Source organism: Leucoraja erinacea, unplaced genomic scaffold (assembly GCF_028641065.1).
Source record: "Leucoraja erinacea ecotype New England unplaced genomic scaffold, Leri_hhj_1 Leri_166S, whole genome shotgun sequence".
NCBI lineage: Eukaryota > Metazoa > Chordata > Chondrichthyes > Rajiformes > Rajidae > Leucoraja > Leucoraja erinaceus.
In genome coordinates this window covers 20,001-47,363 of record NW_026575968.1, presented here as the reverse complement: position 1 = coordinate 47,363, position 27,363 = coordinate 20,001, and the positions used below count along the sequence as shown (strand labels likewise).

At 53.2% G+C, this 27,363-nt stretch overlaps 1 protein-coding gene across 1 annotated transcript in view; it reads right to left on the bottom strand.

Annotated features, from left to right (window-relative positions):
* Positions 1–7,808: 7,808 nt before the first annotated feature.
* The window catches only part of LOC129716094 (SKI2 subunit of superkiller complex protein-like), a 35,698-nt gene continuing 16,143 nt past the window's right edge, over positions 7,809–27,363 (bottom strand). Inside the window, 11 exon segments of the mRNA XM_055665981.1 lie at positions 7,809–8,030; positions 9,855–9,938; positions 9,940–9,996; positions 11,189–11,407; positions 13,206–13,316; positions 14,770–14,980; positions 17,200–17,326; positions 18,849–19,014; positions 22,586–22,690; positions 24,125–24,262; positions 26,873–27,012. Coding sequence (XP_055521956.1) covers positions 7,830–8,030; positions 9,855–9,938; positions 9,940–9,996; positions 11,189–11,407; positions 13,206–13,316; positions 14,770–14,980; positions 17,200–17,326; positions 18,849–19,014; positions 22,586–22,690; positions 24,125–24,262; positions 26,873–27,012 — 1,559 coding nt within the window. The 3' untranslated portion in view covers positions 7,809–7,829.

Here is a 27,363-nt window from a genome sequence, read left to right as displayed (position 1 = left end):
GGCTTGGGATGCCGGGAACGGCCGCCTCCTTACTGGAGACCGCGACTTCCGAAGCCAACTTCGGAGATCCAACACTGGTGATCTCGGCGAGATATCCCAGGCTCCCGATGTTAAAGTTCAACGCTGCCGGAGGTTTATTTACCAGTACAGCAGGCACGTGCCGTGAGTAATTACTCAGGGTCGGCTTTTAAAATATCTTAAACCGTGCATGCGCAGATTGTTCTCCACTCCGTAAAAATAAAAATAAAGAAAATAACAATTCAGTTTGCCCAATGTTGCCAAATCTCCTTCATGCTGAATTACTGAATGGGTGGGGGGTGGAAGGTGACGGCAGGTGGAGATGGTGGGAAAAACGGGAGCACACGGGACAAGTTGAATCAGTTGTGATCTTATGGAGCGACAATACTAGTTCAAGGGACCAATTGGGGGGAAGAGTTCCTTTCACAGCGTGTGGGGTGTCAGTGCCAGGGGTAAAGTTGTGGGGAGGGCATGAGCGTTGAGAAGGAGGGGGTCAGGGATCATGCCAGTAACTCACTCACTCACCACTGCCGCAGCGCGGAGCCACCACATTGTGGCCGGGGAGGGAAGTAGCTCGGGTGGCTGTGAGCGGCCGCCGGGACCTCAGCGCCTCTGCCGTCCTGCTCACCTCTGGCAGTGCTCTCCATCTGAACAGTGAAGGGATCAGCTCAAGAGCAAAGATCAGAGCGGGTCAGCGGGTGATGGATAACAGAACAGTGGGCAGCGGAGCTTACTCCTGTGTCAGCGCGAACAAGGGACCAATTTCATTTGAACTCAGGTATAAACGACAATAAACGATATCTTATCTTTGAGGTTACTCCCACTGACACACGCCCGCTGTCCTGTTATCCATCGCCCCCTGACCTGCTCTTGAGCTGGATGCTGGCATGATCCCCGATCCCCTCCTTCTCAACGCTCCTGCCCTCCCCACAACTTTACCCCAGGCCAGACTCCCCACATGCTGTGAAAGGAACTCCCCCCCCCCCGCCCCCGCTTGCCATCAACTGCCAGCAATGTGGGATAGACTAGTAAGATTAAACGAGAACTTACCAGTTTGAAGTTTGATCTTTATTTTATGAGGAGTTACGTCGAGGGACTACGTGAAGAAGGCCGTCCATGCGCATGCACGTCAAACTTCAAAGCAGCGTTGTGAAATCACAGATGATATACTCCGAAGCATAATAGTAATCTACATGATACAAACTTAACTTACCTTTGATCTTATTAGGGTGGGAGCGGAGGGCACGTAGTCCCTCGACGTAACTCCTCATAAAATAAAGATCAAACTTCAAACTGGTAAGTTCTCGTTTAATCTTTCTATTTTACTTCGGAGTCACGTGAGTGACTACGTGAAGATTTTAAAGCTTCTGTGATTTCAGGCCGTAGATTGGGTTACGGCGTGTCACTGCATTTTGCTTGACTCTACGAGTGAAAAACAGTCAATAACATGCAAACCATCATACTTGTTTAATTAATTAATGATTTATTTTATGGTAAAACATTTAATACTGAATTCAAAATAGTACCACCAAATACACCAGGGTCTCCAATTTCTTTGTGATAATACTTGTGCAACATACTTTCATTTTCCCAACCTGCTATTGGAATGTCCAAATCCTTGGCCGCCAATGTTGCCGCTGCCCTGGTGGAATGAGGTTTAAATTTGTCAGTATCAATTCCTGCATCCAATAGCATCTTCAGCCATCTTGAAATTGTTTGTGTTGTCACTTTTTTGTGTGGCTTTTATGGCTGATGAATAATCCAGATTCTACACCTCTAAGATGTTTGGAAGTCTCAATGTAGTATTTTAAATATGGAACTACACAAAGTCTTTGATCTGCAGGATATGCTGAAAATCAATTTACACCCACGGGATTCCTGGTCTGCTCTGTTTTAGCAGGTCATAGACATAGAATATAATTTCCTCTGTTTTCATTCCCATTCTGTCTATCCTTAACTTGTGTAATGTTTGTACTCTTTGAGCTGATACCAAAGCCCTTAACATGACTACTTTTATCGTAATTTTGTCTAATGACAAATTTGAGAGAGGATCCCAATCCTTAAGTAGCATTAAGGATGCCCTTCATGTATCTACAAGTCAAAGGGTGTGATCCTAGAACTTGATGTTCCGATGGTCTCGATAAGGATGCCGACAAAGCATTCCTTGCTGTGTTGATCACACTATAGCTTAAATTATCATCAAAATGTAATTTTGACAAATTTCTACAACATCTGAAGCGTCTGCAGTGTGGGAAGAAATATGTTGTGTTGAAGAAACTGTTCCCAATTCTTAATATAGGAAATGTACTGCTTCTAGGTCCTTTTTAGAATCTGCAAATCAATACGATCATGTAAAGGATGAAATTTACCAGTTACAGGGTGCACAAGTAGGTTTTCTTGTCTAAAGACATCCATAATGGGTTCAGTCACCATTTGTAACCCTAATGGATACCATGTTTGCGTGGGCCAATCTGGAACCACTAACACTCCTGAGGCATAATCTTGTTTGATCTTCTGTAAACACCTATTGATGAGACAAAAGGGAGAAAATGCATACAAGCATTCCACCCCCAATTTAACGTACATTCATTTACCCCCTGGTCTTCCCAAATGTTTTCACAATTTTGTGGAAAATGTCACGATTTAACATCCATTCTGTGTTGTCATTGAAATTTCTTGACCTAGTATCTGCAATTATGTTGAATTTACCTGGTAGGCAAATTGCAGAAAGCCAAATATCTTTCTCAATGCACCAGTGCCAAATCATGTTTACCAATCTGTCACATGCTTCTGACTTGATTCCACCCATGTGATTGACATGTGCCACTGCCGTAGTGTTGTCAATCTGAACCTGTACATGCAAATTTTGTACCTTTCGGCAAAAGGCTTTCAACCTATGCAATACACTTAGTAATTCAAGATAATTTATGCCATGTGTCTCGAGCAAAGGTTCTTCCTCTGCACTCAATCTATCTCCACAGCTTGAGATGGCATCCACAGCTCCCCATCCCAGTGCACTTGCATCTGTTTGTAAAATGACAGCTCGTGATTCAATCAGAATTTTCCTGTAAGAGTAATCCACATTTTTAATTCACTATTTTATATCCTCAATTGCTGTGTTAGTTAGTGGCATTGGCCTATCGAAATGTCCAGCATGTCTTCCCAATCCTGATATCTTTGCTCACTGCAGCTGCTGATAATTCAGTGGTCCAAACGGAACAGCTGGAAATGAAGCAATTAACTTGCCAATTAGACTTGCCACTTGCCTGGTTGTTGGTTGTTTGCCTGAAATTAGCTCTTACAACCCTTAATCACTTGCAACTTTTTGTCCTTGGGTAAGCTCACTGTCTTGTGTTTTGAATTAATCGTGAATCCCAAGTAATCAATTATTTTGTTGTGTGTCAGTCTGGATTTCTCTCGGTGAATCACAAAGTCCAGTTATTGAAATGTAAGTTTAACTTTTAAAACTGAGGCTTGTTGCCATGTCTTCAGTGTCTCCCACACTAACGTCATCCAAATAAGCCATTGTCAAATGGCCTTGAGCTCTTAACAATGCTAAGAATGGTTTCAGCAGTTCTGTAAACAATCTAGTAACTGAAGTTAACACACTAGGCAATGCTTTGAATTGCCACAATTGAGCCATCCAGACAAATTTGAAATCTCTACGATCTTTATCTTGGAGATGTATGCTTGCCATATAGCATTCTGTTGAAATTAATTACAAAGCATTAGTAAAATCACCATTTTGAAATGTTTATACTGTACAAAAAAGGTTTGAGATTTGTGAGTGTTTTATGTTGTTTTCTCTATTACCCCTTTTTTACTCAAAATGTCCATTTCTATTTGAATTTTATAATCTCTTCTTTAGAGAAAATTTAATACTTTTTGGAATATGTTGAGTATGGGAATTTCATTTTGTTAAAATTCAATTCTAAACCTCATTATACTGCACAGTATATATGTATCAGATGTTATTAGTTTCCATTCTTTAAAAAAAAAATTGTAACCTACCCCCAATTTGTAAGTAGGACACATCTGATATGTTTCTTTCAGAACCAGAACCACCTACCTCAGGGTTTACCGATATTACTTGTTGTACCTTGCCCCTTGTGGGAATACCATGTCTTCCACGTCCTGGGGTTTTATTCAGTTCCCCTTCAGTATGGATTTTGCCTTCTAGCTGTGCTGCCAAACATCGGTGGCTTCATCATTCTGATGGTTATTTATTTCTTCGTTGAGAACCTTCGGTTTTTTGGCAAGCACCACTCCAAAGAGTAAGTGTGGCAATTATATATTAGATGTTTTACAAAGCCCTGCAAACTTAGGATGTATGTTAGGTCTTATATAGATAATAGATATGAGCATCTGGATAAACAGGGTCTGATTAGGAACAGTCAGCATGGATTTGTGCCTGGAAGGTCATGTTTGACTAATCTTCTTGAATTTTTTGAAGAGGTTACTAGGGAAATTGACGAGGGTAAAGCAGTGGATGTTGTCTATATGGACTTTAGTAAGGCCTTTGACAAGGTTCCTCATGGGAGGTTGGTTAAGAAGGTTCAACTGTTGGGTATAAATGCAGGAGTAGCAAGATGGATTCAACAGTGGCTGAATGGGAGAAGCCAGAGGGTAATGGTGGATGGTTGTTTGTCGGGTTGGAGGCAGGTGACTAGTGGGGTGCCTCAGGGATCGGTGTTGGGTCCTTTGTTGTTTGTCATGTACATCAATGATCTGGATGAAGGTGTGGTAAATTAGATTAGTAAGTATGCAGATGATACCTAGATAGTTGTGGATAATTGAGAGGATTTCCAAAGTCTACAGAGTGATTTAGGCCATTTGGAAGAATGGGCTGAAAGATGGCAGATGAAGTTTAATGCTGATAAATGTGAGGTGCTACACCTGGGCAGGACAAATCAAAATAGGACGTACATGGTAAATGGTAGGGAATTGAAGAATACAGATGAACAGAGGGATCTGGGAATAACCGTGCCTAGTTCCTTGAAGGTGGAATCTCATATAGATAGGGCGGTAAAGAAAGCTTTTGGTATGCTAGCCTTTATAAATCAGATGTAATGTTAAAATTGTACAAGGCATTGGTGAGACCAAATCTGGAGTATGGTGTACAATTTTGGTCGTCCAATTATAGGAAGGATGTCAACAAAATAGAGAGTACAGAGATTTACTAGAATGTTGCCTGGGTTTCAACAACTAAGTTACAGAGAAAGGTTGAATAAGTAAGGTCTTTATTCTCTGGAGCGCAGAAGGTTAAGGGGGGAACTTGATAGAGGTCTTTAAAATGATGAGAGGGATAGACAGAGTTGATGTGGACCAGCTTTTCCCTTTGAGAATAGGGAAGATTCAAACAAGAGGACATGACTTCAGAATTATGGGACAGAAGTTTAGGGGTAACATGAGGGGGGACTTCTTTACTCAGAGAGTGGTAGCGGTGTGGAATGAGCTTCCAGTGGAAGTGGTGGAGGCAGGTTCGTTGGTATCATGTAAAAATAAATTGGATAGGCATATGGATGAGAAGGTAATGGAGGGTTATGGTATGAGAGCAGGCAGGTGGGACTAAGGGAAAAAAGATGTTCGGCACGGACTTGTAGGGCCGAGATGGCCTGTTTCCGTGCTGTAATTGTTATATGGTTATCACAGACTTACTCCAAAAATGCGCATTACACACCAGTCCCATCACATGTTGTCACATTTCCTTCTTCCAGATCTCTGGCAAATGCCATAATGCTTGACCCCATTAATTTTAATACCCGCTGTAATCTAATTTCTTGAGCTCTTACTGCAGTGCCCATATAATTCCACACTTCTTTGTTAACAGCTGGAACTCCTAACCGAGCACAGTTCTGTGGGATTTTATGTTTGTTCACAATTTCATCCATCGTTGGTTCTTCCAACTGATGGGAAAGCAGGTAATTTATACTCTCTGCTATCTCCTCTGATAGAGGTTGTCCCTTGTTTCTGGGACTAGAGAACGTTTGGGCCAGCCCTGGCACGTTTCTTTTTTGCATTGGCTCTGGTCCTCAATTCGTTATCACAGTATTCTGGATATTCCTCCTCATATTGGGTTTCACCTGGATTTTCATATCAGGTATTACATGCGATGGCTCCACGATAGGCCTACGCTTTTTTGTCCCTCTTTGGGGTACATCAAGCTCTTGCATTGAGCTGTATATTGGCAGCACACTTTTGGGTGCTGCTCCATATTCTGGGTCTCCTGTAGACCAACGTCTGTAGTATCTTTCAGACATTTCTGGTGCTGCCTCCCTGTCAGGTCAGCCCATATATTCATCGTTATCATCAGGCATTTTGGTCGCTGGCTCAAATCTGGGCCAACGTTTCCCAGAACCTCTTCTGGGTGTTCCATGCGGTTGCTCTTTAAGCCCACGTCTTTTATACTCCTTCTGGAGTTTGTTTTACCCATGAGGAATTCTAGTTTATAAATTCTATAGTTCAGACTCCTCCGAGTCTTCCAGGCCTGTGATTTCTTTATGGCCTTGCTCCCTATGGGAGTTTCAACGGGACTTTTCCCATCCCGTGTAAAATAGTTATTTCTTTACAATCGACTTTTTATTCGGGCACCCGCTACTCTCAGACGCGTTGTCTTATAGAGTGCTTACTGCGGTGCGCTTACTATTCTTCCTCCCACCTTTCTCCATACATAAGACTTGCCTGTGTCTCTACACGCAGTCTCCGAAGTAAAATTGACTATCCCTCAACACAGCAACATTGTTACAGAGTTACAGAGAAAGGTTGAACAGTTACAGAGAAAGGTTGAACAAGTTAGGGCTTTATTCTTTGGAGTGCAGAAGGTTAAGGGGGGACTTGATAGAGGTTTTTAAAATGATGAGAGGGATAGACAGAGTTGACGTGGAAAAGCTTTTCCCACTGACAGTAGGGAAGATTCAAACAAGGGGACATGACATGAGAATTAAGGGACAGAAGTTTAGGGGTAACATGAGGGGGAACTTCTTTACTCAGAGAGTGGTAGCTGTGTGGAATGAGCTTCCAGTGAAGGTGGTGGAGGCAGGTTCGTTTTTATCATTTAAAAATAAATTGGATAGTTATATGGATGGGAAGGGAATGGAGGGTTATGGTCTGAGCGCAGGTATATGGGACTAGGGGAGATTATGTGTTCGGCACAGACTAGAAGGGTCGAGATGGCCTGTTTCCGTGCTGTAATTGTTATATGGTTATATTGTTCTTGATGTTGCTGTACTGACGGATAGCCAAGTCTATCTTTCTTGGCTATCAACCTCACCCTCGGCCTCCAAGATGCAGGTACATTTTCATGCCTTATTTTTGGGTAAAAAATAGCGTCATCATTGCCGGGAAAAACAGTATTTAAAAACATAAAGCTCAAAGAAATCTACTGAGCACATTATTTGTACACGGACTCCATTCTTCTCTTTGTTTCTTAAGATACTCTTAAGATAATGACAATCCTTGTTTGGAAAAACCTGCCAAGAAACTTGCGCTGTGCATGCGCAGTACGGAAATCTACGCTGCAAAGGCAGAATTTCACCTGCCTTCAGTTCTTCCTATCATTAACGGCTTGAAGCAGCATCGACGGCACGTGGACTGCACAGACTTTACCGTGTTAGATGTACTGCGGATGAAAAGGAAGGGAGAATTATGCCTCCCTGAGAGATCGATCTGTTAGGTCAGCATAATTCTCCCGTCCTTTACTATTTATATTTAATAATTACCATTTTATCATTTTAGTCAGGGGAGGCAGTGGATTATTTCCGCGGTGTGTACAGAGGGGAGGATGCGGTGACTGTGTGGACGAGCTTGTTTATTCACTGGGTGTACAGGCTGGCGGCGAAGACGATGTCTCGCTTGATCAGCTGCGATGCCTGCTCCATCTTGGCGTGCAGCGTGGGGTCGCCGATGATGCGGGCGGCGCTGCGCACGTCCCGGCACGTCTCGTTCAGCCGCTGGATACAGCGCACGATGATCCCCTCCTGCACGTCCGTCAGCCGCGTGATCTGGGCAAAAGGCTGCCGCGGGGAGAGAGGGGGGAGTGAAGAGTTGAGGGAGAGAGATGAGGGGAGTGGGGAGGTGAGGGGGAGAGAGAGATGAGGGGAGAGAGATGGGAGGGGGGGAGAGAGAGATGGAGAGAGGGGGGAGAGACGGAGAGAGAGATAGAGGGAGGGATAGAGAGAGATGGAGAGGGGGAGAGAGAGGGGAGAGGGGGAGAGAGAGATGGAGAGGGGGAGAGAGAGAGAGAGAGAGGAGAGAGAGGAGGAGAGAGAGAGAGAGAGGGAGGGGGGAGAGAGGTGGAGAGGGGGAGAGAGAGAGGGAGAGGGGGGGAGAGAGAGAGAGAGAGGAGGTTGGAGGAGAGAGAGGGGAGAGGGGAGAGAGATGCAGATACTGAGCCGACTGCACTGTCTGATGCGGCCATTATGGACCTACTGAACAAGTGCCTTCTCTACACGGCCATCTGTATATTGTACGGTGAGAGAGGGAGGGGGAGAGAGAGAGAGGGGGAGAGAGAGAGGGGAGAGAGATAGAGAGGAGAGGGAGAGAGAGAGAGATGGAGAGGGGGAGTGAGAGAGAGAGAGAGGGAGAGAAAGAGAGAGGGAGAGAGGGAGAGAGGGAGAGAGAGGGGGAGAGGAGAGGGAGAGAGTGGGGGAGAGAAGGAGGGGAGGGGAGAGGAGAAGGGAGTGGAGAGGGAAGAGAGTGGAGGAAGGGGAGGAGAGGGGGAAGAGAGGGGGGGGGGAAGAGAAGAGAGGGGGAGAAAAGGGGGAAGAGGGAGGGAGAAGAGGAGAAGGGAAAAGAGAGAGGGGGGAAGAAGAGGAGAGAGAGAGAAGGGGGGGAAGAGGGAAGAGGGGGGGGAAGAGAAGAGAGGGGGAGGAGAGGAGAGAAGAGAAGGGGGGAAGAGAGAGAAGGGGAAGAGAGAAGAGGGGAAGAAGAGGGGGGAAGAGAAGAGAGGGGAAAGAGAGAAGAGGGGGAAGGAAGAGGAGGGGGGAAAAAGAAGGGAAAGAGGGGGGGGGAGAAGAGGAAACAAAAGAGGGGGGAAGAGAAGAGGGGGGAAGAAGAGGGGGGGGGAAGAGAAGAAGAGAGGGGGAAGGGAAGAGAGGGGGGGAAAGAGAGAAGAGAAGAGGAGTGAGAGTCCCCCATTCAAACGCGAAAGCTCGTCTCCCCATCTCCCCTCACCCCCCTCACTAGCCATCTGTCTCCCCGGGGAAACCAGGGTCTGTCTCCCAAACATTTCCCGATCCCTCTGGTCGCGTAAAACCAACTCCCCCCACCCCCTCCCCCCCCCCCCCCCTCCCCCCCCCCCCCCACCCCCCCCCGCCCCCCCCCCCCCCCCCCCCCCCCCCCCCCCCCTCCCCCCCACCCCCTCACCCCCCCTCTCTTTCTTTCTCTCTCTCCCCCCCTCTCCCTCTCCCCTCCCTCACCTCTCTCTCCCCACCTTTTCTCACCCCTCTCCCCCCTCCCCTCCCCACTCGCTCTCCCCCCCCTCACCTCCCCTCTCTGTCTTCCCTCCATCTCCTCCCCCTCTCTCTAAACATAGAAACATAGAAATTAGGTGCAGGAGTAGGCCATTCGGCCCTTCGAGCCTGCACCATTCGCCATTCAATATGATCATGGCTGATCATCCAACTCAGTATCCTGTACCTGCCTTCTCTCCATACCCCCTGATCCCCTTTAGCCACATCTAACTCCCTCTTAAATATAGCCAATGAACTGTGGCCTCAACTACCCTCTGTGGCAGAGAGTTCCAGAGATTCACCACTCTCTGTGTGAAAAAAAACTATCTCCCCCCCTCCCCTCCCCCACTCTATCTCCCCCACTTCCCCCCCCCCCCGCCACCTCACCATGCCGCGGGCCCACTCATACACCACATGCACCAGGCCGAACCGCAGCTGTTCCACGTAATCCTCGCCCGTGTCCCGCACCCCCGCAGTCCCGCTGCAGCGCCGTCACTCGCTCGGCCACCGCCCGGATCCGCTCCACGCCCTGTCCACACGGGGTAGACACGGTGGGTCAGCCCCCGGGGAGAAATCACCGCACCCACATACTCCACACTCCTCCCTCCCCACACACACTCTCCCTGCCCGGCCACACTCTCCCACTCCCCCCCGCACACACACCACACACACACACACCCCCCCACACACACACTCCCCCCCCCGCCCACACACACTCCCCCCGCCCACACACACTCCCCCCCCACACCACACACACATCCCCCCCACCCACACACACTCCCCCCCACCCACACACACTCACCACCCCCCCCACACACTCTCCCCCCCACACACACCACCCCACACACACACTCCCCCCGCCCACACACACACACACACCCCCCACAACACACACACACCCACACACCCACCCCCCCACACACACACCCCCCCACACACACTCCCCCCCCCACCCACACTCTCCCCACACACACACACCAACCCACACAACACCCCCCCGCCCACATCCCCCCACACACACACCCCCCTCGCCCACACACTACACCCCCACACACACCACCCCACACACTCCTCCCCCCACACACACACACACACACAACCCCACTACACACACATACCCCCCCCCCACACACTCCTCCCCCCACACAAAACACAGACCCACCCATACACACACACCCCCCACACACAGACAACACCCACACACACACCCCCACACACACTCTCCCCCCCCCCCACACACACTCCACTCCCACCCCCCCCCCCCCCCCACGCTCCAGAGCAGTGAAGAAAGCGAATGGCATGTTGGCCTTCATAACAAGAGGAATTGAATACAGGAGCAAAGAGGTCCTTCTGCAACTGTACAGGGCCCCAGTGAGACCACACCTGGAGTATTGTGTGCAGTTTTGGTCCCCTAATTTGAGGAAGGACATTCTTGCTATTGAGGGAGTGCAGCGTAGGTTTACAAGGTTAATTCCCGGGATGGCGGGACTGTCATATGCTGAGAGAATGGAGCGGCTGGGCTTGTACACTCTGGAGTTCAGAAGGGAAGAGAAGGGATCTCATTGAAACATATAAGATTGTTAAGGGTTTGGACACGCTAGAGGCAGGGATCCCTGGCGCAGAGAGGCTGTAGCTGGATTCTCTCTCTCTCTGTGCTCCCCTCTCTCCACCTCTCTCTCTCCTTCTCTCCCTCCCACTCTCCCCCCCCCCCCGTCTCTGACCTGCTGCAGCGTTGCACTGAGCTGCGGTTGCAGCTGGCTTTTCTGCGGGAAGACCATGCAGGACAGCAGGGCCACGATCTCCTCGGGCTGCAGCTCCGTCAGAACGTTCTCCAGCACCATCTCCGTCACCAGCAGCTCGTGGCTGCTGATCTCGCAGGCCACTCGGCCCTTCAGCTGCACCGCACTGCTGCTATCCACATAGTGCAGACGCTTCAGAACCTGGGGGGGCGGGGAGAGAGAGGGGGGGGAGATGGAGAGGGGGGAGAGATGGGGGAAGAAGGGAATGGGGGGAGGGAGAGGAGAGGGGGAAGGAAGGGGAGAGGATGAGAGAGGGAAGGAGAGAGGGAGAGAGGGGGAGAGAGAGGAGAGAGAGGGGGAGAGAGGGAAGAAGAGAGGGGAGGAAGGAGAGATGGAAGGAGAAAGTGGAGGGAGAGAGAGGGGGGAGAGAGACGAGGGAGAGGGGGGGGGGAGGAGAGAGAGGGAGAGAAAGGGGGGGGAGAGAAGAGAGAGACGAGAGAGAGAGAGATAGAGGGAGGGGAAAGAGAGAGAGAGGGAGAGAGAGGGGAGAGAGAGGGAGACATACAGGGGTGACAGATAGGGAGAGAGGGAGAGAGGAGAGAGGGGGAGAGAGGGGAGAGAGAGAGAGGGGGAAGAGGAGAGAGGAGGAGAGAAAGGGATCTATAGGGGGAGCGGAGGGGAGAGGGGAGGAGAGAGAGGAGAGAGGGAGAGAGGAGAGAGGGGAGGGAAGGGAGAGAGGGGGAGGAGGGGGAGAGAGTGGGGAATATATCGGAGCGAGAGGGAGAGGGGAGAGAGAGAGAGGGAAGGAACGAGGGAGAGAGAGAGGGGAGGAAGAGAGGAAGGAGGGAGAGAGGGGGAAGGAGAGAGATGGAGAGAGGGAAGGAGATAGAGGGAGAGAGGAGGGTGATAGAGAGGGAGAGAGGGGAGAGAGAGGGGGAGAGAGGGAGAGAGAAAGGAGGGAGAGAAGAGAAGAGGGGGAGAGAGGAGAGGGGGAGAGATGGGAGAGAGAGAGCGAGAAGCAGTGAAGAAGATCCGTAGGGTTTCTCTCTCACTCACTCCCCCTCAAAACCCTCCCTCTCTTCTCCCCCCCCCCCCCCCTTCTCCCCCCCCCCCCACCCCAGTCGGACCCAGCCCTTCCCCCTCCCTCTCCTCCCCTCCCACGGTGGCGCAGCGGGTAGAGTTGCTGCCTCACCCGCCGGTGATCCGGGTTCAATCCTCCCTCCATGGGTGCTGTCTGTACGGAGTTCGCGTCACGTTCTCCCCGTGACCTGTGTCCCCTTTCACTCCCCTCACTCTCCTCCCCCTCCCGTCTCCCCCCCTTCCTCCCTCTCCCCCTCCCTCCCCTCTCTCCCCTCTTCTCTCCTCCGTCTCTCCCCCTCCCCCTCCCTCTCTCTCCCTCCCTCTCTCTCCTCTCCGTCCCTCTCCTCTCCCCCTCTCCTCTCTCCTCCTCCTCCTCCCCTCTCTCTCCCTTCCCTCACTACCTCCCTCCCCTCTCTCCCTCTCCCTCTCCTCCTCTCTCCTGTACTGTCTCCCTGCCTGTCTCTCCCTCTCCCTCTCTCTATCTCTCTCCCTCTCTCTCCCCCTCTCCCTCCTCCTCTCCCTCTCTCCCTCCCTCTCTCTCCCTCTCTCTCTCTCTCTCTCCCCTCTCCCCCTCTCTCTTTCTCCCTCTCCCCCCCCTCTCTCTCCCCCTCCCTCCTCTCTCTCCCCCTCTCTCTCTCCTCTCCTCTCATTCCCCCCCTCTATCTATCTCTCTCCATCTCCCTCTCATATATCTCTCTATCTCTGTCTCTCTCTATCTCTCCCCCTCTATCTCTCTCTCTGTCTCTCTCTCTCTCTCCCTCTCTATCTATCTCCTCTCTATCTCCCTCTCTCTCCCCCTCTCCACCTCCCTCTCTATCTCCCCCCATCTCTCTCCCCCCTCTCCACCTCCCTCTCTATCTCCTCCTCCTCTCTCCCCCATCCCCCCCCCCCCTCCCCTCTCTCTCCCTCCCCCCCTCACCTGGATGCGTTGCTGGTACTCTGGCAGTAACAGGAGGCTCTGGTCTGACACCAGGTAACACAGTCGCTCCAGCTCATCCTTGATCACCATCCGCCCGTGCATCCGTGTGTACTGCGGGGGGAGAGAGAGGGGGGTTAGATAATAGGTGCAGGAGTAGAGGCCATTCGGCCCTTCGAGACAGCACCACCATTCAATGCGATCATGGCTGATCATCCCCAATCAGTACACCGTTCCTGCCTTCTCCCCATATCCCCTGACTCCGCTATCTTTAAGAGCCCTATCTAGCTCTCTCTTGAAAGCATCCAGAGAACCGGCCTCCACCGCCCTCTGAGGCAGAGAATTCCACAGACTCACAACTCTCTGTGAGATAAAGTGTTTCCTCGTCTCCGTTCTAAATGGCTGACCTCTTATTCTTGAACTGTGTGGCCCCTGGTTCTGGACTCCCCCAACATCGGGGACATGTTTCCTGCCTCTAGCATTTCCAAACCCTTAATAATCTTATATGATTCAATGAGAATGCCCTCTCATCCTTCTAAATTCCAGAGTGTACGAGCCCAGCTGCTCCATTCTCTCAGCGTATGACAGTCCCGCCATCCCGGGAATTAACCTGGTGAACCTACGCTGCACTCCTTCAATAGCAAGAATGTCCTTCCTCAAATTTTGTGTGTGTGTGTGTGTGTGTGTGTGTGTGTGGAGTGGGGGGGCGGGGGAAGGAGAGATGGGTCGCTGTGCGAGGGGAGAGAGATTACCGTGTGGGAGGAGAGAGGGGGTGAGGGAGAGAGGGTGAGGGAGGTGTTGGGGTGTGGGTCCCCACCTCGCTGAAGAAGCGGGGGCTATGTACACTCCGATTCATTGTGCGGGGATTGGGGTGGGGGGAGGGCGGTTGGAGGGGGTGTGGGGGAGAGATGGGTCTGTGTGGGGGAGAGAGTGGGTGAGGAGGTGAGGGGGGGGGGAGAGGGGAAGAGGGGAGGGGATTGGGGGGTGAAGTTGTGTGGGGGGGTGGGCGGGTGTGGGGGTGGGGGGGGCGGTGAGGGGGAGTGGGGGTGAGGGGTCGTGGGGTGTGGGGGGTGAGGGGGGGTGTGGGAGGAATTAGGGGATTGGGGGGGTTGGGGGTTGGGGGTTGGGGACACCCAACTCGCTGGAGAAGCGGGGGCTATGTACACACTGTGTCACCGTGCGGGGGGAACGGGGTGAGGGGGGAGGGGTTGGGGGGAGTGAGAACGGAGAGGTTGAGAAGGAGTTTCTTCCCAGAGGCAATTCGGACTGTAAACGCCTTTCTCACCAGGGACTAACTCTACAGAACGTTTTTCCTTCCATTATTTATTATGTAAAAGAATATGTGTGTTATGATTGTGTTTATAATTTGTTTGGTTGTTTTGTTGTTTGTCTTTTGCACAAAAGTCCGCGAGCATTTGCCACTTTCATTTCACTGCACATCTCGTATGTGTATGTGACAAATAAACTTGACTTGACTTGACTTGACTTGGGTGAGGGGGTGGGTGTGGGGGAGAGATGGGTCTGTGCGGAGGGTTGAGGGGCTGAGGAGGGGGGAGGGGACACCCACCTCGCTGGAGAAGCGGGGGCTATGTACACACTTGTAGCTGCTCAGGGCATCGCCCAGCCGCCGAGCTCGGCTATAAACCTCCACCAGCTCCAGGTCTCGGAGCTGCAGCTCGCTGACGGGGTCCAGGCTGGCCACCCCGCCCGGGCTGCCCTCCGCCAACCTCACCAGCTCCTGCGTGGCTGCCGTTACTGACGCGCCCGGGGCATCGTTCCTGGGGGGAGAGAGAGAGAGAGCGGGGTGAGAATCCCACCCACTGGAGCTGAACCAGCAACCCACCCACCTACTCACCCACACACTCACCCACTCACTCCCACCCACTCACTCTCCTACCCACTCGCCCACTCCCACTCCCCACTCACTCACCCACTCACACACCCACTCCCTCTCCCACCCACCCACTCACTCTCCCACCCACTGACCCACTCACTAACTCACTCACTCACTCACCCCACTCTCTCTCCCACCCACTCACACCCACCCCCTCCCCCACACCACCCACCCACCCACTCACTCTACACTCACCTCCCCCACCCACTCACCCACTCACTTACCCCCCACTCACCCACTCACTCACACACACCCAACCACTCACCCACTCTCCCCACACCCACACTCCCCACCCCACTCACACTCCCCCCCCCTCCCACAGACACACCCACTCACTCACTCTCCCACCCACCCACCCACTCACACTCACACTCACCCACCCACTCTCACTCGCCCACCCACTCACTCTCACCCACCCACTCACCACCACTCTCCCACCCACCCACTCACTACTCCCACTCACTCACCCCCACCCACCACCCACTCACTCACCCCCCCACTCACTCTACCACTCACTCCCACCCACTCACTCTCCCACCCACTCACCACCCACCACTCACCCACCCAGTGACTCTCCCCCCACCCACACACACACACCCACCCACACACACCCACACACACACACACCCACCCACCTCACTCACCCACCCCTTCAGACACACCCACTCATTCACTCTCGCACTTACTCACTTACTCACTCTCCCACCCACTCACCCACATACTCACTCTCCCACCCACCCACCCACTCCAGTGACCCACCAACCACACACACACGCCCACTCACTCACCACCACCACACACACACACACCCCTCAGACCACACCACTCACACCCCCTTCAGACACACTCACCCACCACTCATTCACTCACCCGCACTTACTCACTTACTCACTCTCCCACCCACTCACCCACATACTCACTCACTCACTCACCCACTCACTCACTCACCCACTGACCCACTCATCCACACACTCACTCACCCACTCACTCACTCACCCACCCACTCATCCAAACCAACTCACCCACCCACTGAGTCGCCCACAGGTGTGTGGCTGGGTGGGGTGTGCAGGGGCGGATTAACCATTAAGCAGACTAAGCACGTGCTTAGGGCACCAGGAGCCAAAGGGGGCACCACAAAGTTGGGGAAAGGATGAAAAGAAAAAAAAACGAATGAAGATTTGTAAAAAATTCCGTATCTCCACTTTTTATGTAATTGTTGAAAAGTTAGAAACGGAAATGAGGAGACGAAAGGTGTCACTGAAATAGCAGACAGATTCTCTTGTCTTGCAGATTTTCCTAATGCCACCCAACAAGGTGCTAATTCCCAATTATCAGAAAGTGAAAGGTACTCAAAGACTTGTCAGACACTCATTGATGTTTATCCAGATGACATGAACAACACTTTGTCTACAGAGCTTCAGCAGTTCCATTCATATGTTCCTCATAAGTTTAAAACAACCAGGAAAACATCTTTCACTCACATGGAACTTTACAACACAATTACAGAAGACAAACTAGAGAGTGCCTTTCCAAATGTTGAAATTGCCTTAAGAATATGTTTAACATTAATGGTCACCAACTGCACAACAGAGAGGTCTTTCTCACAACTGAAACATATAAAAAACCCAAATAGATCAGTTATGCTTCAAGAAAGACTCGACTCACTGTGTATATTAATAATTCAAGCAGACATTCTGAGAAGTATTAATTTCGAGGATGTTATCAGTGATTTTGCGAAAATGAAATGTAGAAAAATGCCTTTCAGGTCATGAATGTTGGAACTTTGATACATTTAACTTGTGAAATATTAAAATAGATGTTGTATTGCATTTTTGTAGAACTTTATGTAGCCCAAGCTTGGCTTAGTTTGTACAGTATATTGTGTTATCATATGAATACATTTTTGTACTGCTGCAACCTGCATTGTATATCTGCTCAGACAGGTCAACAACTAAAATGGACTGGATCAGTGTGGAAAGGAGGGGGCACCAAGATTGGTCAGTGCTTAGGGCACCAGTGAGCCTTAATCCGCCCCTGGGGGCGTGGGTGGGTGTGTGGGTGGGTGGGTGTGTGGGTAGTGGGTTGGCTGACGGGGTCGGGTACCTGAAGCGTGGGATCTGCCGCTTCTTGAAGTCGTCGATGATCTTGTCGGCGTTGATCCGGAGAGTCTTGACCGTCACGCTGCCGATGTCCGCTGGGGTCAGCTTCACCACCGCGTGGCCGCAGGGCCCTGGGGTCACAGGTCAACAATGGGCGAGGTCACAGGTCAGCAACGGCCGGGGGTTACAGGTCAGCAGCAGGCCGGGGTCACAGGTCACGGGTCAACGGCAGCCACCCCCCACTGACCAATTCACACATGATCGCACAGCCATGCCGACCACCTCCCTCTCCCCTCTCCCCCTCCCCACAAGCCCGACGTAATGTAATACCCCTCCGAAGAGGTGAGGGGTGGAGGGGGGAGAGGGGAGGAGCGGGGAGGGAAGTAGAGGGGAGGTGAGGGGAGGTGAGGGGATGAGAGGGTGAGAGGGGAGAGAGAGGGGGGGAGGGGAGGGAAGTATAGGAGTGGTTGAGAGGGGACGAGACGGTGAGAGGGGAGAGGGAAGAGAGGAAAGGAGAAAAGGGGGAGAGGGAAGTAGAGGGGGGGGGAGAGAGGAGAGGAGAGTGTGGAGGGGGAGAGAGGAGAGGAGAGTGTGGAGGGGGGGGAGGAGGAGGGGAAGAGGGGGAGAGAGTGTGGGGGAGAGGAGGAAATAGGGTGAGAGGGGGAGGAGAGGAGAGGGGAGAGCAGTGGAGAGGAGGGGAGCGGAGCGGGGAGGGGGGAGAGGGAGAGAGGAGAGAGAGGGAGGGTAGAGAGGGTTGGGGGGGAAGTGAGGAGGTGAGAGGGGACGAGATTGTAGAGAGGGGGGGAGGAAAAAGGGGGGAGAGGGGAGAGGAGAGACGGGAGGAGAGGGGGGGGAGGGGGAGGGAGAGAGGGAGGAGAGGGGGAGGGAGGGAGAGGGGAGAGAGAAAGAGGGAGAGAGGGGAGTGGAGAGGGGGGATAGTGAGGGTGGGAATGGGGTGAGGGGGGTGAGAGGATGGGATGAGGATGGAGGATGAGGGTGAGGATGAGGGTGCGGCGGTGGGTGAGGGTGGGGAATGGGGTGGGGGGGGGGGGGGGGCGAAGATGGGTGGAGGGAGAGGGGGGGCGAGGAGGGATGGGGGTGAGGGGGGAATGGGGTGAGGGGGGGGGCGAGGATGAGGGTGGCTGAGGGTGAGGGTGGGGGGTGGGGGGGGGGGATGGGAGGGTGAGGGGGGGGGTGGGTGGGGGGGGGGGGGGCGAGGATGGGTGAGGGTGGGGTGGGGGGGAGCGAGGATGGGTGAGGGTGAGGGGGGGTGGGTGGGGGGATGGGCGAGGGGGGGTGAGGGGGGGATGGGGGGGTGAGGGGGAGGGTGGGGTGGGGGGGTCGAGGAATGGGGTGAGGGTGAGGGTGGGGGGGGGGGATGGGGGGGATGTGGGTGAGGATGGGTGAGGGTGGGGTGAGGGGGGGCGAGGATGGGTGGGGTGGGGGGAGGGGTGGGTGATGGGGGGCGAGGATGGGTGAGGGGGGGGGGGAGGGTGGGGAGGATGGGGAGGGTGGGGGGGGGAGGAGGGGGGGGTGAGGGTGGGGTGAGGGGGGGTGGGTGAGGGGGGTGGAGGATGGGTGAGGGTGGGGGGGGGCGGGCGAGGATGGGTGAGGGTGGGGGGGGGGTCCACATGCGGCGTGCCAGCCACTCACCCTCTGGCAGGAAGAGCTTGCTGGTCAGCAGCTGTTCGGGGGTGGGGGCTGTGGGTTCTTCCTGTTCCTCCAGCGTCCCCCCCTCGTCCTCCCCCTCATCGGCCCCCCGCCGGGCCTCACACAGCACCAGCGCGGTGAAGGTGCGTCCACCAGAGTCCGTGGAGACCTGCGGTGAGAGGGGGGCAGAGTGAGGGTGGGGAGAGGCACCGTGTGCGATACACTGACCAGCAGAGACTAGTGGGGTACCGCAAGGCTCAGTAGTGCTGGGACCAGGCTCGGTGCTGGGCAGTGACTAGTGGGGTACCGCAAGGCTCGGTGCTGGGACCAGCAGTGACTAGTGGGGTACCACAAGGCTCGGTGCTGGGACCAGCAGTGACTAGTGGGGTACCGCAAGGCTCGGTGCTGGGACCAGCAGTGACTAGTGGGGTACCGCAAGGCTCAGTGCTGGGACCAGCAGTGACTAGTGGGGTACCGCAAGGCTCGGTGCTGGGACCAGCAGTGACTAGTGGGGTACCGCAAGGCTCGGTGCTGGGACCAGCAGTGACTAGTGGGGTACCGCAAGGCTCGGTGCTGGGACCAGCAGTGACTAGTGGGGTACCGCAAGGCTCGGTGCTGGGACCAGCAGTGACTAGTGGGGTACCGCAAGGCTCGGTGCTGGGACCAGCAGTGACTAGTGGGGTACCGCAAGGCAAGGCTCGGTGCTGGGACCACAGTGACTAGTGGAGTACCGAAAGGCTTGGTGCTGGGACCGCTGCTATTTACAATATACAATAATGAAGGGATTAAAAGTAACATCAGCATATTTGCAGATGACACAAAGCTGGGTGGCAGTGTGAACTGTGAAGAGGATACTATGCGAATGCAGGCTGACTTGGACAGGTTGGGTGAGTGGGCAGGTGCATGGCAGGTGCAGTTTAATGTGAGGTTATCCACTTTGGTAGCAAAAACAGGAAGGCAGATTATTATCCGAATATTGTGAAGTTGGGAAAAGGGGAAGTACAACAGGATATGGGGGTCCTTGTTCATCAGTCAATGAAAGTAAGCATGCAAGTACAGCAGGTAGTGAAGAAAGCGAATGGCATGTTGGCCTTCGTAACAAGAGGAGTTAAATATAAGAGCAAAGAGGTCCTTCTGCAGTTGTACAGGGCCCTGGTGAGACCACACCTGGAGTACTGTGTGCAGTTTTGGTCTCCAAATTTGAGGAAGGATATTCTTGCTATTGAGGGAGCGCAGCGTAGGTTCACAAGGTTAATTCCCGGGATGGCGGGACTGTACCACATGCTGATAGAATGGAGCCGTTGGGCTTGTCCACTCTGGAGTTTAGAAGAATGAGAGAGGATCTTATTGACATATAGGATTATTAATGATACAGGATTAAATATAGGATTAAACATATCGGATTATTAATGGATTGGAAACGCTACAGGACGTTCCCGATGTTGGGCGAGTCCAGAACCAGGGGCCACACAGTTTAAGAATATGGGGTAGTCCATTTAGAACGGAGATGAGGAAAAACTTTTTCACCCAGAGAGTTGTGAGTCTGTGGAACGGGAAGGGGAATTAAAGTGTTTAGCAGCCGGGAGATCAGGTAGGTTCAGGCGGGCTGAGCGAAGGTGTTGAGCAAAACGATCGCCCAGTCTGCGTTTAGTCTCGCCGATGTATAAGAGTCCACATCTTGAACAGTGGATACAGTAGATGAGGTTGGAGGAGGTGCAGGTGAACCTCTGTAGGCATATCTTGTGGAGCAGACGAAATGTACCTATTCCCCGATGGGTAACTCAGCGGGTCAGGCAGCATCTCTGGAGAGAAGGAATGGGTGACGTTTCGGGTCGAGACCCTCCTTCAGACTCGAAACCTCACCCATTCCTTCTCTCCAGGGACGCTGCCTGTTCGGCTGAGTTACTCCAGCATTTTGTGTCTGTCTTCGGTGTAAACCAGCATCTGCAGTTCCTTCCAATCCTGCACTTTCTGTCCTGGGCCTCCTCCACAGTCAGAGTGAAGCCCAGCGCTAATTGGAGGAACAGCACCTCATATTTCACTTGGGCAGCTTACGCCCCAGCGGTATGAACATTGACTTCTCTAACTTCAAGTAGCCCTTGCTTTCCCTCTCTCTCCATTCTCTCCCCATTCCCAGTTCTCCCACCAGTCTTACTGTCTCCGACTACATTCTATCCCTGTCCCGCCCACTCCCCTGACATCAGTGTGAAGAAGGGTCTCGACCTGAAACGTCGCCCATTCCTTCTCTCCAGAGATGCTGCCTGTCCCGCTCAGTTACTCCAACATTTTGTGCCTACGCTGGTGTTTAGCAGGATGAGTGGGCACCTCGTTGAAACGTACTGACCCTCGACATCCTGGGACAGTTTGGATTTTCAGTTTTATAACCATATAACCATATAACAATAACAGTACAGAAACAGGCCATCTCGGCCCTTCTAGTCCGTGCCGAACACATAATCTCCCCTAGTCCCATATACCTGCGCTCAGACCATAACCCTCCATTCCCTTCCCATCCATATAACTATCCAATTTATTTTTAAATGATAAAAACGAACCTGCCTCCACCACCTTCACTGGAAGCTCATTCTACACAGCTACCAGGTCTCTGAGTAAAAAAGTTCCCGCCCAGTACCCGTTCAGTCCCTTAATGTCTAAGTCAGTCCCCATGTTGAACATCTTACCCTACTCTCAGTTGGGGAAAAGCTTTTCCACGTGAACCTCTGTCTATCCCTCTCATCATTTCAAAGTGGAGCAGACAAGTGTACCTATGGGTAACTTCAGCGCTCCAAAGAATAAATCCCTAACTTGAAGGAATGGGTGACCTTTTGGGTCGAACCCTTCTTCAGACTCGAACCCAGGCACCCATTCTAGTAAATCTCTCTCTGTACTCTCTCTATTTGCTGACATCCTTCCTAGCATTAGGCGACAAAATTCGGTGTACACCATACTCCAGAATTCCAATCCTCACCAATGCCTGTACTGGGCCTTTTCCATTACATCCCAATTTCTATACTCAATGCTCTGATTTATAAAGGCCAGCAGACCAAAAGCTTTCTTTACCACCCTATTTATATGAGATTCCACCTTCAAGGAACTATGCACGGTTATTCCCAGATCCCTCTGTTCAACTACATTCTTCAATTCCCTACCATTTACCATGTACGTCCTATTTTGATTTGTCCTGCCCAGGTGTAGCACCTCACACGTATCAGCATTAAACTCCACCTGCCATCTTTCAGCCCATTCCTTTCTGGCATAAAGAGACTTTGAAACCGCTGATTACCCCAACATTTTGTGCCTATCTGGTGTTTATCATCTGAGTACTTACTAATCCAATTGAACCACACCATCATCCAGATCATTGATGTACATGACAAACAACAGTTTTATGAACTGCAGAGAATTGTGGAGGCAGCCCAGAGCATCGCACACGAACTAACCTCCCTTCCATCGACTCCATCTACACCTCACGCTGCCTCGGCAAGGCCAGTAGCATCAAGGACCAGTCTCACCCCGGCCACTCTCTCCTGGGTGGGTGAGTGAGTGGGTGAGTGGGTGAGTGAGAGGGTGAGTGGGTGAGTGAGTGAATGCTCCAGAATCTTGTGTCGACAGACAGATTGTGTCCTTGCTTCCTATACAGTCAACATCTCATCCATTACGCTCAGCCTCCCCACCCCCATCCCCATCCCCTCCTCACCATCCTCCTCACCCCCCCCCCCCCCCCCCCCCCCCACACCTACCTGCAGGATAACGCCCAGAGCATTATTGTGCTGCCGGTTCTTCACCACCACCACCCGGCCCGCCGACAAAGCCTTCAGCACACTGGTCGACTCCATGATCATCTTCTGCGGGGTCAACGGGACGCAGGGACTCAGCGCGGCTCACGGGACCCAGCCCCGTACACGGGTACGCAACCTCGCGGGGCAGCGGTCACCCAGCCCGGCCACTAGGACAACCCCTCCCCAGCTCACGTGTCCGTCCCCTCCCCTCTCCATCACCACCCCGACCTTCTCAACATGGCGGCCCACCCCGACCCTCTCAACATGGTGGCCCACCCCGACCCTCTCAACATGGCTGTGCCCCGACCCTCTCAACATGGCTGCTCGCACCGACCCTCTCAACATGGCTGCTCGCACCGACGCCCACCCCGACCCTCTCAACATGGTTGCTCGCACCGACCCTCTCAACATGGTTGCTCGCCCCGACCCTCTCAACATGGTTGCTCGCCCCGACCCTCTCAACATGGCGGCTTCGCCCCGACCCTCTCAACATGGTTGCGGCTCGCACCGACCCTCTCAACATGGTTGCGCTCCTCGACCCTCTCAACATGGCGGCTCGCCCCGACCCTCTCAACATGGCTGCTCGCACCGACCCTCTCAACATGGCTGCTCGCACCGACCCTCTCAACATGGTTGCTCGCCCCGACCCTCTCAACATGGTGGCTCGCCCCGACCCTCTCAACATGGTGGCTCGCCCCGACCCTCTCAACATGACCTTCTCAATATGGTTGCCTTCTCTGACCCTCTCAACATGGCGGCCCAGCCCGACCCTCTCTTGGTGGGGCTTGGCATTCTTTTCTCAACACGACCTTGTCAAGACGGCCGCTTTGCTCCGACCTTCTCGATACGGCGGCTCACCCCAACGCTGTCAACATGGTGCCCCGCCCATATCTGCTCAACAAGGCTACTACTCGCCCCAAATGTATCAACGTTGCAGGTCATCCGACTGCCTCAACTTGGTGGCTCACCCTGACCTTCTCAATATGGTTTCCCACCCCGACCTTCTCCACATGGCTGCTTGCCCATACCTTCTCAATGTGGCGCCCATGCCCTGACCTTCTCAATATGGTTGCCTTCTCTGACCTTCTCAACATGGTGGCTCGCCCCCAACCTCCTCAATGTAGTGGGTCCCCCTGACCTTGTCAACATGCTAGCCCACCCCAACAACAGACAATAGGTGCAGGAGTAGGCCATTCGGCCCTTCGAACTAGCAATGCCATTCAATGTGATCATGGCTGATCATCCCCAATCAGTACCCGTTCCTGCCTTCTCCCCATATCCCTCGACTCCGCTATCTTTAAGAGCCCTATGTAGTCGACCTTCTCAACATAGCGCCCTGCCCTACCCTGACCTTCTCAACATGCCAGCTTGCCCTTACCTCCTCAAAATGGTGCCCTGCACTGACCTTCTCAACATGGCGCCCTGCACGGACCTTCTCAACATGGCGCCCTGCACGGTCCTTCTCAACATGGCGCCCTGCCCCTTCCTTCCCGGCCTTACCTGCAGGGAGGTGCGGGTGATGAGCAGCTCCCTCACGGTGATGTAGTAGCTCTCCAGGTCGCTCAGCTGACCCACGCACTCCACCTCGTCAGAGTTGGCCAGTTTCTTGGTCAGTTCCTGGATCTGATGCTCGTACATCTGCAGGGCAAGAGGTCGCTGCTGGTGAGACACCCACTGGCCGGAGACCGAGTGCGGCCAACTCTCTCACTCCCCAAATACGGGACAAACTGTCAAAACACCGGACAATTTCCCCACGGAAATTCACCACGATAAATGGTAGTACTGTGAATAGTGTGAGCTGTTTTAAATACCTGGGAGTCCACATCACGGAGGATCTGACATGGACAACACACGCTGCCGCACTGCTGAGTAAAGCAAGGCAGCGCCTTTACCACCTCACGCAGCTGAGGAAATTCAGAGTCTCTCTGAGGATCCTTCAGTGCTTCTACTCTGGGGCTGTAGAAAGCATCTTGTCCGGAAACATCTCAATCTGGTTTGGCAACAGCTCTGCCCAGGACAGGAAGGCTCCACAGAGAGTAGTGCGTTCGGCCGAACACACTATGGGAACTACACTCGCCCCCATGCAGGACCTATACACCAGGAGGTGTAGATCCAGAGCCAGCAGCATTATGGGGGACCCCTACCACCCCAGCAACGGACTGTTCCGGCTGCTACAGTCAGGCAAACGCCTCCACTGTCATGCTGTTAAAACAGAGAGGATGAGACGGAGTTTCTTCCCACAGGCCATCAGGATTGTAAACTCTGAACTCACCAGGGACTCATTTACTGTTGTGTTGTGTCTTTTTTTTGTAATGTTTTTCTAAAATGTAAACACTGGTTCTGTTGTGTTTGTGTTGCACGATCCCGCAGGCATAGAAACATAGAAATTAGGTGCAGGAGTAGGCCATTCGGCCCTTCGAGCCTGCACCGCCATTCAATATGATCATGGCTGATCATCTAACTCAGTATCCCGTACCTGCCTTCTCTCCATACCCTCTGATCCCCTTAGCCACAAGGGCCACATCTAACTCCCTCTTGAATATAGCCAATGAACTGGCCTCGACTACCCTCTGTGGCAGAGAGTTCCAGAGATTCACCACTCTCTGTGTGAAAAAAGTTCTTCTCATCTCGGTTTTAAAGGATTTCCCCCTTATCCTTAAGCTGTGACCCCTTGTCCTGGACTTCCCAACATCGGGAACAATCTTCCTGCATCTAGCCTGTCCAACCCCTTAAGAATTTTGTAAGTTTCTATAAGTTCCCCTCTCAATCTCCTAAATTCTAGAGAGTATAAACCAAGTCTATCCAGTCTTTCTTCATAAGACAGTCCTGACATCCCAGGAATCAGTCTGGTGAACCTTCTCTGCACTCCCTCTATGGCAATAATGTCCTTCCTCAGATTTGGAGACCAAAACTGTACGCAATACTCCAGGTGTGGTCTCACCAAGACCCTGTACAACTGAAGTAGAACCTCCCTGCTCCTATACTCAAATCCTTTTGCTATGAAAGCTAACATACCATTCGCTTTCTTCACTGCCTGCTGCACCTGCATGCCTACTTTCAATGACTGGTGTACCATGACACCCAGGTGCCACTTTCATTTCACTGTACATCTTCTATGTGTATGTGACAAATAAACTTGACTTGACTTGGCCGACTGGGCGGTGGCTGGGTGAATGATGAGTTGGCCCCGGGTGCTGGACTGTACACAAAGCCCAGCCGGCGGGGCCAGCTGAGAAGTTTTGGCCCTGGGGCCGCGTGCAAAGTCAGGCGCTCCCGTCCAACTCATGAACCGATGATCGACCACGAGAAGGAGCGGTGGGTGCAGTGTTGGCGGTAAGTGAAATCCGAAGGTCGGACAGCTGGCCCGGGCTGCCGACCGACCGACGGGGCACGGGCGAGGCGCTGCTGCTGCTGCTGCTGCTGCTGCTGCTGCTGCTGCTGCACTCCATGGGATGCACTACATCGGGGCGGGTGAGGTGGGGCCGGACGCGGCGCTCCGACCCAACAGTCCCCTCGACCCGAGTGGCAGCAGAGGAAGGGGAGGCTGAGGGGAGAGAAGGGGAGGCGAGGAGAGGGGAGGGGAGGAAAGGAGAGGGGAGGAGAGGGGAGGAAAGGGGACAGGACAGAGGGAGGAGGAGAGGACAGGGAGGACGAGCACACAAACTCACAGGGGAAAACTCAGGGGGAGCCACACACACAGACGGGCACGCACAAACACACAAACAGACACAACGCGCACAAACTCAGACAGGAAACACACACACCCCACAAGTACACACAAACTCTCACACACACATGGAGCGACACACACACAAACTCACACACACGACACAAACACAGACATACAAACAGACATACAAACAGGAAAGGAGAGAGGAGAGGGAGAGGAGAGGGGAGGAGAGGAGAGGAGAGGGGGAGAGGAGAGGGGCGGGAGAGGAGTGGAGAGGGGAGGAGATGAGAGCGGAGGCGCGGTGGTCTGGGATGGGTATAGGAGGGAGGGGAGGGGAGGAAAGGGGAGGAGATGAGAGGAGGAGGGGAGGAGAGGGGAGGAGAGGAGAGGAGAGGAGAGGGGAGGGGAGGGGAGAGGTGGGGAGGGGAGGGGAGGGGAGGGGAGGAGGAGGGGGAGGGGAGGAGAGGGGAGGGAGGAGAGGGAGAGGAAAGGGGAAGGGAGAGGGGGAGGAGGGGAGGGGGAAGAGGAGGGGGATGGGGTGGTCTGGGATGGGTATAGGAGGGAGGGTAGCCGGTCACCTTGGTGTGTCTTTGGCGAGTGTGGAACTCGGAGAAGGGAGCTGCGTTTTCAGGGTAAGAGTCCTCCACGCTCAGAGCTTCAACCCGCAGTAGGTTAAGGATCATGGTGTACGTTAGACGGAGGACCAACAGGAGAGGGACTGCAGTAGGGGGGAGAGGGGAGAGAGGGGGGGAGGGGGGAGAACGAGAGGAGGGGAAGGGGGAGAAGAGGGGGGAGAGAGGAGGGGGGAAAGAGAAGGAGAGAGAGAGCGAGAGAGGGAAGGGGAGAGAGGGATGGGAGAGGGGGAGAGGGAGAGAGAGGGAAAGAGAGAGGGAGGGGGAGAGAGAGAGGGAGAGAGGAGGGAGGAAGGGGGAGAAGAGAGGGGGAGGGAGGAGAGGGAGACGGAGAGAGACCAGAGGGGAGAGAGGGGGGGGAGAGATGAGAGGGAGGGAGGAGAGAGGGGAGAGGGAGAGAGGAGAGAGGAGAGAGAGGAGGAGGGGGGGAGAGAGAG